The sequence below is a fragment of the Tursiops truncatus genome, chromosome 12 (genome assembly GCF_011762595.2).
Source record: "Tursiops truncatus isolate mTurTru1 chromosome 12, mTurTru1.mat.Y, whole genome shotgun sequence".
NCBI lineage: Eukaryota > Metazoa > Chordata > Mammalia > Artiodactyla > Delphinidae > Tursiops > Tursiops truncatus.
In genome coordinates this window covers 9,403,905-9,420,848 of record NC_047045.1, presented here as the reverse complement: position 1 = coordinate 9,420,848, position 16,944 = coordinate 9,403,905, and the positions used below count along the sequence as shown (strand labels likewise).

At 37.7% G+C, this 16,944-nt stretch overlaps 1 protein-coding gene across 40 annotated transcripts in view; it reads right to left on the bottom strand.

Annotated features, from left to right (window-relative positions):
- Positions 1-16,944, bottom strand: part of RIMS1 (regulating synaptic membrane exocytosis 1) — a 479,788-nt gene that overhangs the window by 108,816 nt on the left and 354,028 nt on the right. For 15 of the 40 annotated variants that reach the window (XM_033867413.2, XM_033867417.2, XM_033867436.2 and 12 more), the window contains 2 exons: positions 14,056-14,127; positions 6,526-6,638 (listed from right to left, as the gene is read on the bottom strand). In XM_033867413.2, coding sequence (XP_033723304.1) covers positions 6,526-6,638; positions 14,056-14,127 — 185 coding nt within the window. Of the gene's footprint in view, positions 1-2,480; positions 2,511-6,525; positions 6,639-7,698; positions 7,882-14,055; positions 14,128-16,944 lie in introns of all 40 variants that reach the window. The other 25 variants (XM_033867415.2, XM_033867423.2, XM_019929183.3 and 22 more) reach the window with 5 other exon arrangements.

Sequence of the window (16,944 nt, the reverse complement as noted above, 5' to 3'; positions counted from 1 at the left end):
CCGCTTCCCAAATGAAGACTGACACAGGACCAGGTTTCGCATCTCTCTGAGCTTCAGCTCTCCTCCGTTGGCAAATGAGGATATGAAGAGTTATGTCTCAGGTGGTTGTACAAATATGAGATGAATACCTGACATGCTCAGTCAAGTCACTGACATAGAGGAAGTGCCCTAGAAATTCCATCTACCGTTAAAAATGTTCACGGTATTTTATACCTCGCTGGAAGGGCTTTGCAAAACATGCTGTACAATTATATAGTGGTTCCCTACAGTGAGGGGCACCAACCTTCCCAGTTCGCCCAGAGCTGTCCTGGTTTTAACACTGAAAATCTTGCATCTTGTGAAACCTCGTAAGCCTCAACGAACTGGGAACATCTTACAAGTTCGTCTTCAATTCATCAAAAACCAACTCTCCCTAGGGGTCGGCGGCCTGTGCCGTTCGCTCAGCATGGCTGGGCCAGGCCCCATCACCCAGGGAACACTCAAGATAACTCAATTCTCCAATATGAGCGACCCCAGAAAAGATCAGCTGACAGCAGCAGGGGTTCTATGCAAAATAAAACGTTTTCTTTCCTATGGGGCAGGTGAGTCTAAAATTGGACTCTAAAGAAATCTCTTGAATTTGCGTCTGTCTTTTCCTGGCTTCCCAAGCTTTTCCTGCTAAGCTGTGCTCCCTTAAATCCCAAGGGGGAAGGTACAGCATCCTGGGCTGCTCTCTGCCTTCCCGGCGGCATTTGGGGATGCGCCTCTTTGGTGGTTTTCAGCCCTGGGGTGCATCCCATTGAAGCTTATCCACACCCTGTGTCCAAGGCAGACTTGGTACAGTGATGACACATCTCAGCCAGGACACAGTGACCTTGTTAAAACGCAACGACCTGATGCGCTGTGTAGCGAGGCTGTAAAGGGGCACGCTTCGTACACCTGAGGTCCTACAACCCATGAATTTTGTTTTGTTTTGATTAGCAAATTATAGCTTTTGGTTAGTAATAATATAGAAGGAAGAGCTCTCCAGATGAAGAATTATTACATTTCTCTTCCTTTTGGCTAAATGAATGAGCTCATGACCCATCTCCAACATAAAATTTAATGCTTTTAGCAAACTAAAATTTATCTTGCAAATCTAAATAAGTTCTTCTGAATATAAGTACCAATGTATTGGCCATTTTTGTACTACTTAACCTAAATTTGTGTTTCTGATACCTGAGTTAAAAATGCAAGATAGCCGGAAATCTATGTAAAACCTAGGGACCAAAGCATCTGGATCTCACTGAATAACATTTGATTTTTATTAATATCTATTTATTGCCTAGTATGTCAGACACTTTGCCAGAATATGTATTATGTGCCGGAATATAAATATATGTTTATAAATTCAAACTGAGATAAGTAATTGAATATTATCTCCCATTTTCAATCTATGACACTGAGAGACGTAACACATACCTCAATCTACTCGGAGTTAGGGATATATGTTTGGGATTTGTGCCTATTAAAATAGGATGCACTAAAGTATAGAGGAAGGAGGTCCAAAGCAAGAGCCCTGGGCTTGCAGTCTAGGTCACATCACCAGTATGAATGGGCAAGTCTCTTAATGTCTCTCAATCTGAGTTTTACCTTTCATAAAATAAGGATGATGGCCCTCTCAGGACTAACTCTGAGGGTTACTATGGGCAACAAATTAACTCAATCACGAATCTATAAATATTGAGTAAATACTTTTATTAAATTATGTAGCATTATATAACTTTTTAATATTGTTAATATTATTTCATTAAGCTGAAAACTCCTATTCAAATATTTAATTATCAAGCCAACAGTAACACCAAATAGGGTGGCCCAAGACAGTCGGAGGAGGTCTGCATCTACGTGGGACTCAAGTCCAAAGACCAAACATCAAATGTGATCCCAAGGACCACAAGGCAGGTCAGCAAGGTGCCGACACAGCAGGCTGAACGGTTTCCCCCCTGTGTCCCTCAGGAAGAAAGAACTGATGGGTGTTCTAACCCTCCTGAGGCCAAGAGGAGTAGCATCCCGGCAGCTACTTCCCAGATGCATGACTGCAGCGGGCCAAATACGCCATAAGGTTACTGCTATTTCGAAGGAAAACCCAAGGATTTTCTATTCCTTTGCACCACAGAAGGTACGACTTAAACCCTTTATCTATGAGAGCAGGGGAATGCAAATAAACAAAAACATATCACAAATATGCTATTCTTTTCCAAAGAGAATCGTTTTCTAGTTGTCAGTGTGGATAAATACATTTTGAAGCAAAAATACTCTTAATTTTAATCTTCTCCTCTTTGATGTGAACTGCTCACCATACAAAACGGTTAATACCAAATGCCTTTCCAAATCACTGCATGGAAAAAGCTATCTGTTAAATAGTTTGGCTCATTATTTCAATAAATACAGTTAGATAACTCATATACTATGAGAGAAAAGGAACAATATTAAATTGTTAAAAAAGTTACATTAATATTTACCTTTTGTGGATGAGTTATATTTTTCTTGTTCTTCAATGAATTAAATGCACATAATGATGGAAACAAAAGAAAGAAATCAGCAAATTTATAGTTAGACATGGAAATGTGAATCAACACAACGGCATGAATAACAAAAATACGTAACATATAATGTGACATGGTAAACTGCAATGAGAAACCATGAGGAAATCTCCAATATGGTACTAAAATCAATCAAAGAAAGAATGAATGCAACAATTTAAAGATTTTAAATAAAAACAGAAACATTGGGGAATTAATATTGTATACTTGGCATTTGAAAAGTATATCTTGTGTTATTTTTTTCTTGCCTTTGAAGAATTGCAAAGTATTACAGCACTCGCTTTACTAAGACATTTTAACCTTAATCCATTGTGACTTTTTATTGTAAATGTACTTAAAAGCATATTTAACGTTCATAACTAACATTTTCATTTAAAAAATGACAGCATTTCAGATAATTTGAAAAAGCATATAATAAAAAAATAAATTCCATGTTTTTGCTAGACAGTAGGCATTTTCTCTTCACTGTGGAAAATATTCAGGAACATTTTCCACCTGGAAAAAAATATATTTCCAATTAAGTAATCCTTTCTTCCTTCTCAAATTACTGTAATTATATTAAAATATCTCAAAGTGAAATTGTTCTTTGCAGACTGTATTTCTCAGACATTTCTTAAGCCTTTCTCTGCCTCCTTGTTGGTGCACCATTTACTGAGAAATAATGGCCCATCTAGATATTTTGAAGGGGAGTGCCATTAGTTCTAGGTAGCAGAATTAATAACAGAACACATAAAACATAACTGGCACATCAAGTGTTAGTTTATAGTTTATGAATGATCTTTAAATACGTCCTCTTAGAAAAGACAACTAGGTTGCACACACACACAAAAATCACTTGGTTGGTTTCAGAAAACCATACATTTTTATGCAACCAATTATGTTGCTTTCAGTCTCACTCTACCTAAGGGCTACATTGTAATACAACATTGGAACGTACCCAGAGGAATTTCCTGAAAGTTTTTGCTCTCAATTATCACATACCATTTGAGTTACCTAAACTTTAAGGCTACTTTTTAGCGACTTTATCTCAAAATCTGCATTGTTATCACACCTCTTCTTTTTCCCTAACTATACTTCAACATAATCAGATTCCGTGTAGCAAATAGGCTAGCATTACTAATTTTTAAAAGAAACATTAAAATACTTTTTCAAAAATTAAGTAAGTGTATCTTTTCAAATTATATGTTAGCTTTTAAAATAATATAAATTGTTTTATCGCACAAGGAGAGAGTAGTAAAATTGAATTACAAGAAAAAAAAACCAAACAAGAAGCATGCAAACAATCTATGGATCCTAAACAAAATAATGTAGATAATTGTAACCAGAAACTGTGTATGAATAAAATTATTTTATAAGTTCATCAGGAAGTTGTATCACTATTCAGGAATCTAAACCATTTGAAATGTTTGCTCCTAACCAACAACTGCTTATCAACTCAGTTATCTTTTTTAAAAAAGAACACACCATTGTAAAGCAATTATACCCCAATAAAGATGTTAAAAAAAAAAAAAAAAGAAAAAGAAAATTACCCTTTGTTAAAAATTAAAAAAAAAAAACCCACAAACATACATAAAAGAAAACTGGAAAGAAGTCAAGTGCGGTAGAACTTTCACTGATTGCAAATAAGCTGCATTCTGCATCAGTCTTCATGGCAGACAGAAGTAAATTTTAACATATAATATGGAAAGAAAAACATGACATGATTCCACAGCCCTAAGAACATCAATGAAATTCATCTCAAATGGATTAGACAACAGCTAAATTCTGTCTAATCCATGAATCAAATTAGAAGTTTACTTTTAAAAACATATTCTAGGACACACAAAGATGTCATGTAAACTGCTCAGTTTGAAATAGATCCATAATAAGACGAAGGAGGACAGTATCATCATTTACCAAACACCCCAAAGCACATAGTATTATCACACAGTAAACCAGATCCATTTTACTTATAGAAGAACACATAGTTACAATAATACATGTTTGTTGTCATATTTTAAAGGTTGTATCTATATGACTCTTAAGATGATAAACTTCAGGAACCTCAAGTAGCAAGTGTTTAGGAATGTACTTGTGATATTAACTATCAAAATAACTCCACCAATTTCATCCTCAGTCACTCCTTTCTTCCCACCTCAATTCAATCTTTACAAATTGGTGATTTCTCTGAAAGACAACTGTGAATACGAATATCATAAACAGTAATGTTGACTGATATCAACAACAGACCATGAGCTTTTATAAAAACCAAAGTCCAGCACACAATCCATCTGACTTTGTAGAAGCAATTCTTATTTCTACAGAATAATAAAACTATAATCTCACTATATGAGCGTTATATGCAGTACCGTTACATACTTTTGAACCGGAAGTGTTTTAGCAACTGGAGGAAATGCAAAGAATTTTAGAAACAAATGACTTTTTGGATATCAATCTTTGGCACACTATGGCCAGTAACACTGAGTTTGTAGCGGAACACTAGAACCTGTAGTTCTTTTAGTTGTGCAACAGGAGTTCATGAATGGATAAGTTAAATAAACACCACATTTAAAAAAATAAATTTTAAAACAATTTCATCTAGGCTACTGCTAATTACAGTCTTAATAACATTAATTATGAATTATCTTCTCAAAATGTTCCCAGATAAGAGAAAGTCTGTTAAACACATGAACTGAGAATTCCAAAGAATTCATTGTTATTTCAGAAAAGAAAGTCAGAGTTTCACATAGCCTCATATTTTCCTGATTAAGTAAATGAATACCCTCATAATGACCCTGAATACTAAAGTATGATGTATCAACAGGATATATGACTTTAAAAAATAATACAAATCCAGAGTTTACTGTAGCAGCATTTTTGTGTCAATATACTGATACTTCTCAAATCTACACTAATTTTTCTATAACCAAGTACTCTGTGTACAAACTCTGCCTGATCAGTTTTTGAAACAATGTATTTATCTTCTTAGACCACTAACACTTCGGTGATACATTCAGTAAAGCTCTTTGCGTGAGTAAAACACATACCCAGCACCCTCAGTACAGAAGGAAATATACAAGTTTTACATCAGAAACAACCAACACTGTTGAGAAAAATATGCAAAATGTTAACCTTCCAGTTGTTTCATAGGGATGAAGAGTTTCAATACATGATTTAAATAGAAGTCCACTGCGTTCATATTACAACCCCCAATTAAACAGTATTTCACTAAACTGCTTAACAAATCTCTGGTAATATTTATGTGATAACATTTACCGATAACAAATCATTTCACTTACTGAGAAATGGGATAGCACCTTGGGTCACATGAAGAAAACAGTGACCCTTTTAACCTGGTATTTAAATCCTCTTAGGCCAGGTAGCTTAGTGAATTTAATTTCCACTAAAACCTGCCCACCCCGCAACATCTCTCTTTTTAGGAAGATAAAACACAATGTGTACATGCTTAAAATAAGGGAAATTTAAGTGATGTTAACTGATAAAAAACACTCAAATGTGTGTTCTAAGCCAGTTTTTCACCATCAAACTTCTATAAAAAATACAAGGTATTGCAGGTAAATTAAAAAAAAAAAAACACTAGCAAAGCCTTCAATACGATTGCCTCATTTAAAAACATTTTTAAAACAAGGTTAAAAACGTCTTCCTTTAACACATAAAATACCACATGGTGCTGAGGTTTTTAAAGTTTTATTTTCTTCCTTTGCACCTTTGGAAAAGGTACCTCTAGGGCGCAGTCTGTTCTTTTAATTGACCATCTAAAATTCATTCATTCACTCACTCAGCAAAAACAGCACATAGGCCACGAACTGTTATAACTTGGTGCCGGGAATAAAACTCTAAGACACTTGACTTCTTAGGATTCATCACACTACGTATCATCAAGATTCTATTCTTTCAATAGAAGGAGTATAAAAAGAGGTGGCTCTCAAATCCGAGATTTTGTCAGTGCTCTCTCTATGGATACCTTGTTCTGCACTGCCGCTCCTCCCTGGCACTTGTGGGAGCTGCCTGCCCCGAGGGCTGCCAAAGGCTGTGTCTGCGGGCGGGGACCGCGTCGGGCTGGCCTGCCGGTGCACTCTGTGGGGAGAAGAAGCAGGGCAAACGAAACGATGAAATCCCAAAGGGCCTGACAAGGATCTCTTCCTTCCTACTGTTCCTCTTAAAACAGACGTAAAACCCCTACCTGGGCCTTTGGAAGCAAAATCAAGTCCTTTTTATGATGTGTGTAAAAGGAATATTACCAAAAGGGGCTACAAGAGACAGGGAAATGTCTGCCACGTAGAGTTCTGCAGAATGAATTCCTGAACTGGGCAGAAGGGAACGTACTTCTTTTCATTAACTTTCTATGAAGTTGTGACTTTCTGTTAAGTTATCCATTTTTGGTAGTGCTGGACCTAGTATATCTACTCACAGCCTATGAATCTTAACAACATGGGTAAATGATTTAGGAAAGGCTGTTGCCTATATTGCTACAATTAAATCCATATAAGTGATAAGAATAGTTCTGGCTGCAGACTTTTATGAATTACCATTCCCTTGCACTTTATGTTTAAATAGGAAAAATCTGAAAAGATATTTATAAAAATAACCTTGGGCACATGCTATGAACTATCCTGGTGAAAAGATCAAAACTACAAATACAAATTTAAGAAGCGTGAAGATACGTCACTATTGTACGGAAGTAAGCTGACCTCCATCTGCTGGCATTCAAACTTTTTTTTTTTTAACTGAAGAACTTTAAAACACTCTCAGCTTTTACTGAACAAAGATGAAAGTTTTCAATTTTTTTTTTCTAATTCCTCTTACACTTTTTAAAGCAAGTACACATTTAATTCCAGGTAATTTCTTATACAGAATTTCACATAATTTAAAATATATATATATATGAATATGCCACAAACAGATGGAAGGACATAACACAGGCAGATTTAATTTTCGATGATGGCTAGTTGGCAGGAAGTATAGAAGAGAATACCACCAGCACAGTGAAGGTAGATGCAGGTAAGGGAGGGTGTGGAGAGGTTAAGTGCCACAAAGAAAGGATTAAGAACTATGGTGTCATAATGAGCGACAGTGTCAAGAGCTCAGGAAGGTACAACACCACACCAAGACCCAGAGGCAGACACGGAACAGCGACCTTGTCAGGAGCGGAGAAGGTGGCGCCGACCCTCCAGGGGCAAGGTGGTGCATAGAACACAGTGTTCTGACACTAGGGTGCTCACTCGAGCGGGAGCGAGCGGGATGTTTTCCCCTAAGGACTAGCTGATCAGTCGCTCTCGGGGCTGCGTATCCCCTTCTAGAAAGACATGGTGGGAGAACCCTAAAACATTAGGGTCAGAAAAGATCTTCAGTCAGCAGGTCACATCCACTTTGAAACCAGCACATCTGTCCAAGGAAAACCTGGTTACTCTTACAAGACAGTGATTTTAAAACCCAGGAGCAAACCCATCACACAGTTACTGAAATGGACCTCACATCAAACTGATGCGTTATCGCGAACGTGCACGCCTGGTGGTTCTGAGCGGGCCTGTCTGGACTCCTCCAGTGTAACAAGCCTCTCAAGTCCCACAGGGGCAAAGACTTCCGTCTCTTGTTTCTTACTGAGCTGTATCTCTGGTGCCTAGAACACAGCAGCACAGAGAACAAGAGCTCAGTAGAGAGATCTGGATTTGAATGAGTGAACACAGTCAGGACAGTGAACTCAGGGACACTTCAAGCACTTGCCTTCCAGAAGAAGCAATGCACTGGTGAGTTCTGTGTGTACTTTTACAATGTTCATAATTTATCTCTGCAACAGGGAAGTCCATACCAAATAGGTAGCAAAGGGAAGCTGTCTTCTAAGGTTGATTTAAGTAGACCAACAAATTAAAATGATGAAGTAAGATGGGTAATGCTTCATTTTTGAACTGACTAAATGCAGATGGCTGATATAGGGATAAAAATATGTCCTCTGATGTATAAAAGTAGCTGAAAAGATACTTGTCCATACATTGACAGCTATCTTAATATAGTGTTCAAAATTATTATGAAGCCAATTTCCGAATTAAGGACCAATAATTAAAAACCGATTTTTATATGTGACTATATATATATATGTATATAAATATATGCTTGTTTAAAGCAGACACATGTTTTTGCTCTTTTCAACATTTTCAGTACGTATTTTAAATAAAATGCACATTTAAAATACCTAATCTGTATTACTCTTCATAGTGACAGAAGCCAAGAAATAACACTTCATCCTTTTGAAAACAATGCTATAAAATTCGATTAAGTAATTTAAAGTGTGTGAGAGTCAAGAATCCATACGGATCACAGGAAGTACATTAATTGAGTGATTTATTCAACTTGTATACAGATTGACAATTTTTCTCAAGTAGAATGATTTTCACAGGTATAATTATTTTGATTCAGGATATCTCCTCTATTTCCAAACAATAAAATGGGAAGATGTCATATTTTAGAGCATAAAAAAGTACAGCTTAGGTCTTTAATGTGCATTTTATTTTATCGAGCTCTGGATTAATGCTTTATCAGCCCCTAAGGCAGATCCCGAAACCTGGACGGTCACTTCGATTTCAAAATGAATAGGAGAAAGGACTGACCACACATATTAAAACTGTTCATTCCATCTGGATTGCCTTCTCACGTGAACTCAACTCTACAGAATTCATTTATGTGGGAAGGACCAAGGTGTGATCAAGTCCTTTCCAACGATAAATAATGAGTTTCTATCTATTACTCTTTAAAAGTCATTATCATGAGAATAAACTTCAGCACTCCTTGTACAAAATACACTTGAAAATACTTGCTTTGAAAGTTGGATAGTACAGTTTTTACCCTAGTCCTGAGAAAATTCATGGATCTTGCAATTTCACTAAAATTTTGCTTCATTTCTTAATGCAATTCATAAGCACTAAAAGGACTTCTTAATTGCAACCTGAAATGCGAGTAATTTAGGGGGGCCTTATGTGGCCCCAAACTAAATGGAACAAATATAAAAAGCAATTTGAAAGGCAAATAAGTGGCTTTCTAGCTGAATGTTACACGGATCTTCCCAAGCCACGAGCTTGCAGGGCCGGGAACAGTGCATCCTGTTGGGGGTTAATCATTTTGCCCCAGGGCTGTTTCTCCTTTGACACAAGCTAAAAGTCCCTCAATAACAAAACAGTTCCTGCCACCAGCCAAACGATGACCCATATGAAAGCGTGGACCCAAGGGGGGACAAAGAAACCACTCTGTCTGAGGAAAACCGAGGAACATGGCAGCAGGGCTGGATCACAGGAGGGGAAACGGAGGAAAGTGAAAATGCAGAGGCTGGAGAGAGACGAGCAAGGCTTTGAAGAAAGAGAAGGTGGAAACAAGTAGAGTTTGTTTCAGACAAGAGGAAAGGAGGGTTATTCAAGAAATGCTGAGGTTCAGGAGTGAAACGTGAGAGAATCCAGGCTTTTCGATGAAATGGCATGTGCTAAGGATGTAAGGGTGTCGGAGGGAAAGAGATCAAAAACCAGCACGTTAAGGAGTGGAGCGGGGAGTGAGTGAGAGAGAAGGAGAATGACGGTAACAGCTATTCTCACTGGGCATCCACATGGCGCCGTCTACACATGCCAGCCACTAGTGTGTATGTGCGTGTCTAGACGTGTGTGTGTATGCATGCATACCACATACCTATACACGTGTCCTTTTTTGTTTTGCATTCTCACAACAGCTCTAAGAAGTGCTATTGTTCCTATTTTATAGATGGAAAAACTGGGGGTCACAGAGTGACTTGCAAATGGGCAAAGAGCTAACATGATAAAGGCGGGACCCACGCAGGTCTATGAAGCTCCAACACTGCTCCCTTTTCTGCCTTTGAGACAGGATTGGTTTCTATATCATGAGATGAAACATGGTAATTTCACATCCCTGGATGCATTGCTAATCTTGTAAAACAAAATATAAATATATGAGCAGGTGTCAAATTGCTTGACAAGATTTAATAGAATCCTTTTTTGAGAGTTTATAGGAACAAAATATACGGAAAATGGTATTTAATTGAACATCTACTCTGCTTTTTATGTCTATACATAATATATTTTTGAAACAAAAATAATGAGGGTTCTAGAGCAACGTATGAATTCCAACCTATGACTCCAGTTCACCATCTCCAAACCCATTGCTAAATATTTACCGCTGAGTTCAACCTACGCCTTCTCTCTTCACCTAAAGTCTTAGGTGTTGTGACTTGAACTTAAGTAAAACACATTTCCCACCAAAACCTTAGGTTGTTAGACATTTCTGTTGCTGCAAGCAGAGGTGCAGTGAATTGCTTCTATTGCGGCTTAAAAATAGAGTTCTTTTTTTTTTTTAATTACTTGTTAAAGGATAGACATGCATGTGGTATTTAAGGTCACCATGGTTCCTCCCGTCATGGCCATTTCAGGCTTACACGGACTTTTTTCCGGAGTGTCAGCACAACATAAAATGCATAGGCAAGCAATTCTAAATACCAGTTGTTACCCCACATCCCCCAGTTAGGATGCAGAGAGCAAGTTCCACAAGAAGAAAAGACCCCAGAACAGGACGTGCAGTGGTTCCAGCAATCCACAAAGCTCAACTCACATGAGGGTGAAAAGTTACACTTTTATTTACTAAGGAGCTTCTTCAGAGAGTCTGAAGCTCTATTGCAATGGTGAGGCACCGAAGTCAGAAGCAGGTTCTGCCTTTCTTCTATCTAGAACTGGTTACCATATCTTTCAAAATATTTTCTTACACGTCTGTTTCTCAAAAGGTCAAAATTTTGGAGGCCAAACCAAGGACCTTCAAAAAGTATGATCATCGCAGCAAATTCTGCCAGAGGCCAAGGTGTGTCTGTGTGCTGGGGCTCCTCTGGGGAAGCAGTCAACTCCCGAAGGCCAAGAATCAGCATCTGAGCATTCATACTCTGGTCTCAATTCATCTGTAGTTACATGTCAACTCAAGGTATCTTCTAAAGAAGTGAGAGCTAATGTAAACCTAGGCCAATTCTTCTTTTGTAACCAGCTATTCAACAATTCACTCAAATGCCAGGCATGTGATTTACACTCTAATAAAAATCAACAAAGAGCTTTAATTATAATCAAACAAATCCGCATACCTGAAAGGTTTGAGTTTTCTATATCAAACCTACAGCAAAGTAAGTAACGGTAAGAGGAATACGAATAGGGTCCTGAAGCAACCATTTGGCACTAGGAGTCGGCTGAATCCCTGCTGTTCCTCCTAGAGGGAAGATTTGTGCTTACAGACGTGTTCAGTGTTGCACGGCAGATGCTCAGATAAGCATGGGCAGTGGACTCTAGAGTCATCTAACGTTTTGTAAAACAGTATCTTATTGTCAAAATACTTGTTCACTGAAACTGTAAAACTGCACACAGTAGTCACTCAACTAGTAATTGTTGAATGAATGAAAGAAGCCTGAATGGAATATAAAGAATATGAAACTTTGAGGAAAAATTTCAATCTTGTCAAAATAATTGGAACTGTGTGTGCATGTGACTCGGGGGGCTGTGAAAGATGGCTGAAGATTTAAAATCATTTACATGCTGGTAAAGAGACTGCTAATAGCTGGGCTGACAGTAAAGAATATATATATAGTGACGTAATCAGTATTGTTTCATTACTTTCTTCTTACCTATCTGTCCATCAGTCATCTATCTATTTCTCTGTCCATGTATGTATGTATGTGTATCAATATTTATCTATCTATCCATCTATCTTTCTGTCTTTCCATCTATCTGTCTCTCTCTTTTCCTCTATGTATCTATCTGTCCGTCCATCTATGTATGTATGTATGTATGTATGCATGTATCTGTCTGTCTATCTATCCGTCTGGCTGTCCATCTATCTATCTGTTTCTCTCTCTCTCTCTCTTTTCCTCTACCTGTATCTATCTGTCCATCCATCAATGTATGTATGGATGGCTGGATGTATCTGTCTATCTATCTATCTATCTATCTATCTATCTATCTATCTATCTATCTATTTATCTATCTATCCATCCATCCAACTCTTGTAAAACTGAATTTCTACTCAACACTTTTTTTGGTTCCCAGGATTCTTGTTCCATTGTAAGTTAAGTTCCCTAAATAGTCAATATCTCCACAGACCATTAGCCAGGAACCAATCCATCTCCTCTTCACACACAACCCTTGATGTGACTAATACCGACTCAGTTTTCTGACCTCATCTCAGAGGTAATATCTTCTGGAAGCTCCCCTTTTTGCTGCTCGCTATTTTATTCCTCGAAATTAACACATAGTGGTGTACATATTCGTTAACTGCATGGATCACTGAAGTGTACAGACCCCCTCTCCTAGCCTATTGTAACAGCCTAGCTGGTGTCTTGCATCTTACACCTGGGTCCTTCAATTTACCTTCCAAAGTGTTGTTAAAGTGATCTATAATTCTGGAACTCAAAACTAATCATCTACTTCTCACGTTTAAAGCCTGTCCGTGGCTCATGGATGAATAAGGTAGAAGTTGAAATTCTACACCATGGCACACGAGGTCATTTATAACAGTCTCTAAGGATTTCTCCCGTTTTGTTTTCATCCCTCTCTCCCAACTCCTGATAGGAATCCTATTTTCCCGCCCAAAATGGGTATGGTTTCCCCAAACTCAAGAGGATATGTCAAGGCTCAGTGTTCTCTAATACTGTTCCCTTCTCACAGAACACACTGCTCTTCACATGTACTTTCATACACCTGGATTAGCTCAAGTGCCACCTGTTTATGACCTATTTCCTAATCTCATTGCAGCCACCTCTTTTCCCTGTGTGCTCACTGTACGTTGTGCACACCTCTACGGCAGCAGTGATGCTCGAAGGCACGCATTCACTTACAACTATATCACCCTGCATGCTCTCAATACTGGATACACGTTAATTGGATTTTTTGGTGTTTTTTTTTTACAGCTACGTAAAAAATCTGTCAGTATCTTGTACCTAAAAGTATTTAAAAAACTTGTGGCAACGAATGAATTGCAAACAAATGATCAGTAATCCCTTAATTTCTATATTAACTCAGCAAATATCTTAGGTTGTAATTACAAGTAGACTCTTAGATTATCCATTCGTAGAGATATTTAAGAAGTTGGCGTCATTCAGATAAATAACAGACGCTCAAAATATTTGCATATTTCAGGTAATACATTCATTGGTAACATTTCAATGGTTTCAGAAACTAAGTACTGATGTCTTACTATGGATATAGGAATGCACTGGATTTAATCCTCTTCAGTAATCGGAATGATCACTAAGAGAAATGCATGAGAATTTTCTTAAGCCCTAAGACTTAAGGGCTGCCTTCAAATTACCCATCTCATTTTTTGAACGAGGCTATTCCCGTATAGGAGATTTCTTTACACGAATGTCTTTAAGCATCACAACTGTGTTTCAGCACATGTCAAATGATAGAGAAGGCGCCCCAGAACATCTCAGTGAAACAGAAGATGCCGCACATCACAACACCAAGCCTACCTTTCTGCATCAGAGGCAGTGCCTTTCCTAGTCTGTTTTTGGGTGCTAGATCTTTCAGACTTTCTGGAGTGCCTGTGGAATGAAATGTTAAAGAAATACAAAACATATGATGAATCAAGCTACGGTCATCTCATACAATGATAAAAGCAATAGACATGAAAAATGGCAACTATTGTACCTAAATGGTTTTGTCAGCCCGTACTTTTTAAAATAAAATGAAAATAAAAACCAGAACTGGTACTGTGTGCAAGACACAAGTTTCCCAACAGGAGACACAGAAGCTGACACCCCATCAGTGTAGATGCGTTAAGTCTACAGTCTTGAGGTCATGGGGGTTCCTGCTGGCAACTGTGCCTTCCTGAGGAAGAAACAAACTCAACGGTGAAACGCAGTGATGATAAACGTGATGACAGTTGTGGTTTAGGTGCTGAAAGACCACACACGGGGGAAGTGCCCTCCACTCTGACAGGTTGAAACGTGGGGCTACAAAGATGTTCTCCTTGGCTTTTTTTCTCCCCCAAAATTATGAAGAAAAGAGAAGAAAAATGCTCTAGGGAAACGTGTTTGACATAAATAAAAGTATTTAAAAATCAACTATTCAAATTACTTTAAAAATGGTCATAAAGATACTTTTGCAATCATGTAGCATTTTAAAAACCTAATCATACGTCACAAGTCAAAGAACGAATAAAGTTCCTGATTTACTCTGTGTTCTAAAGGTAGGTATGTACATCGAACATTTGAAACTCGAAATGCATTTTCCTATAGAAATAATGCTTATACGTAGAGTTTGTTTCCCCAAGGCAGCTTACATATGTCCATTCAACCTAAAACGTGTCTGGACTACAATATATTTGAAAGAAAAAAAAATATTGTGGTCAAGAAACTCACTTCTTTAAAACAAAACAGAGAAACCATAAAAAACATTATAGTTTATCTTGATAATTGATTGTCTACAATTTATCCTTATTTTTATTTCCTGCTACCCCTTCCTTCCCACAATGTTAAGGAGAAAACTGTCTTTTTTGGAGATATTATTAACATGTAACATCGTACTAGTTTCAGGTGTATGACATAATTATTCAATATTTGTGAATATGACAAAATGACCTCCGCAATAAGCCTAGTCAACGCCCACCACCACTAGCTAGAAATTTTCTTTCCTTGTGATGAGAAACTTTAAGATCTAGTCTCTTATCTCTACTCCTTTTACTTGTTAAGGCCAGATGCTCTGAAATCCAGCATAGGTCCAGGCACAGGGACGCACATCAAAGTGCCAGGTCCGCGTCATAGGGCGCGTGCGCTTCTGGGGATGCTCGTCCCGCCCCTCCTCTCTCCCTGCTGCCACTTGCTCGGCTCACGTGAGTTTGCCCTCAAACTCAGAATCTGGGTTTAGAATTCGGGTTCCAGCTGTGTATCCTTGAGACTTTCATGACTCTGACATCTCGCTTCTGAGGTGGCAAAAGGGATGTGACAGAGGAGGGGCATCTCTCCTTACCGCGTCCCTTGACTAGTTGGAAATCAGTCCATTCCCCAGGAAAACTCTGGGCTTAGAGGGGTTAAGTCATTTGCTCTCACTCACATGGTTCTTACATGTCAAACTAAGAGTCTAGAATCTCAATGTCCATGAATGCGTTGCATCTGTGGCATAAATGACACTGGATCATAGTAGCTAAAAGCACGGACTCTAGAGCCAAACTGGGTTTGATCTCTACTCTGTTTCTGACCAGCTGGATGATTTGAGTCAAGTTACTTAGCCTCTCTGGGCCTCAGTGTTTTCCACCTGCAAAATGGCAATAAGAACACTATCACCTTACAGATTTGCTAACTCTAAATATTTCAGTATTACTCAGTATTTGTATTGTAGTATTTGTAGTTTTTTGCAGTATTACATAGAACAAGGATTTGTAGTGCTTTTAGCATTACTTAAAATAGGAAGAGATCAATGCTATAAAAGTATTATTTAAAATGATAATAATATATATTTGTTTCTTGAAGATAAAGACTCTTATTCATGTGTAAGAGTATCAAACTCCATGTCCCATAACTGGATGACAAATATTCATGCAGAGGTTCATGCATCTAACTTTTGTCCTTGTTTTAGTGTTTAACCCATGGATGCCCTTTTTTTTCCTCTTCAAATGCCACAGAAACGTACTTTACTGAAGATTCTTCTAAAGTTTCCTACAAAGGGCATGTCTTTATAATTCTTCTAACCACTTAAAAGAATCTTCAAGTTGAGTTAAAATGACATTCACTTGATTGTAATAATTCAGTGTAAAGCAAGAATAGAGAAGAAAATAGAAAATCCTACTGTCTTTTCTACCCCAAATCCTAAGTTATAGCTATGAATATATTGTATGTTTAAACACAGCTCTTTCTTGGAATAGGGTCTTATGATACGTAAACAGGAGAGGTTAAAACCATCAATTTATATTCTTGTACTATTTCCCTGAAACTATTGATCATGTGATCATAAAATGGATCACAGTGAAAGGAACTACCTTCTGCCTTACATTACTCTTTCCTAAGTTCCTCATGGGCAGGAACTGTGTTTGGGTTATTACTGTAACATCAACACCCAGGACATAGTAGCTTCTCAATAAATATATGTTGGCTAGGTGGTTAAAAAAATAATATTTTGTAACATTCTACTGGAATTTGAGAATCTAAAAGGTTACGACAAGTAAAAACCTAATCAGGGTTATACAGTTCAGCTTACATCAAATCAAATAAATTTAGACATAAAACTTGGCATTGTTTTCTGGTCTTTGGTAAAACCTAAGATACCATAAATAAGAAATGCCCTCTGGTTACTGCCTTATGCATAATGAGGTGTCAGTCATCATTACTGGCCCAACACATGTTCATCATGATGCAACCAGGCAG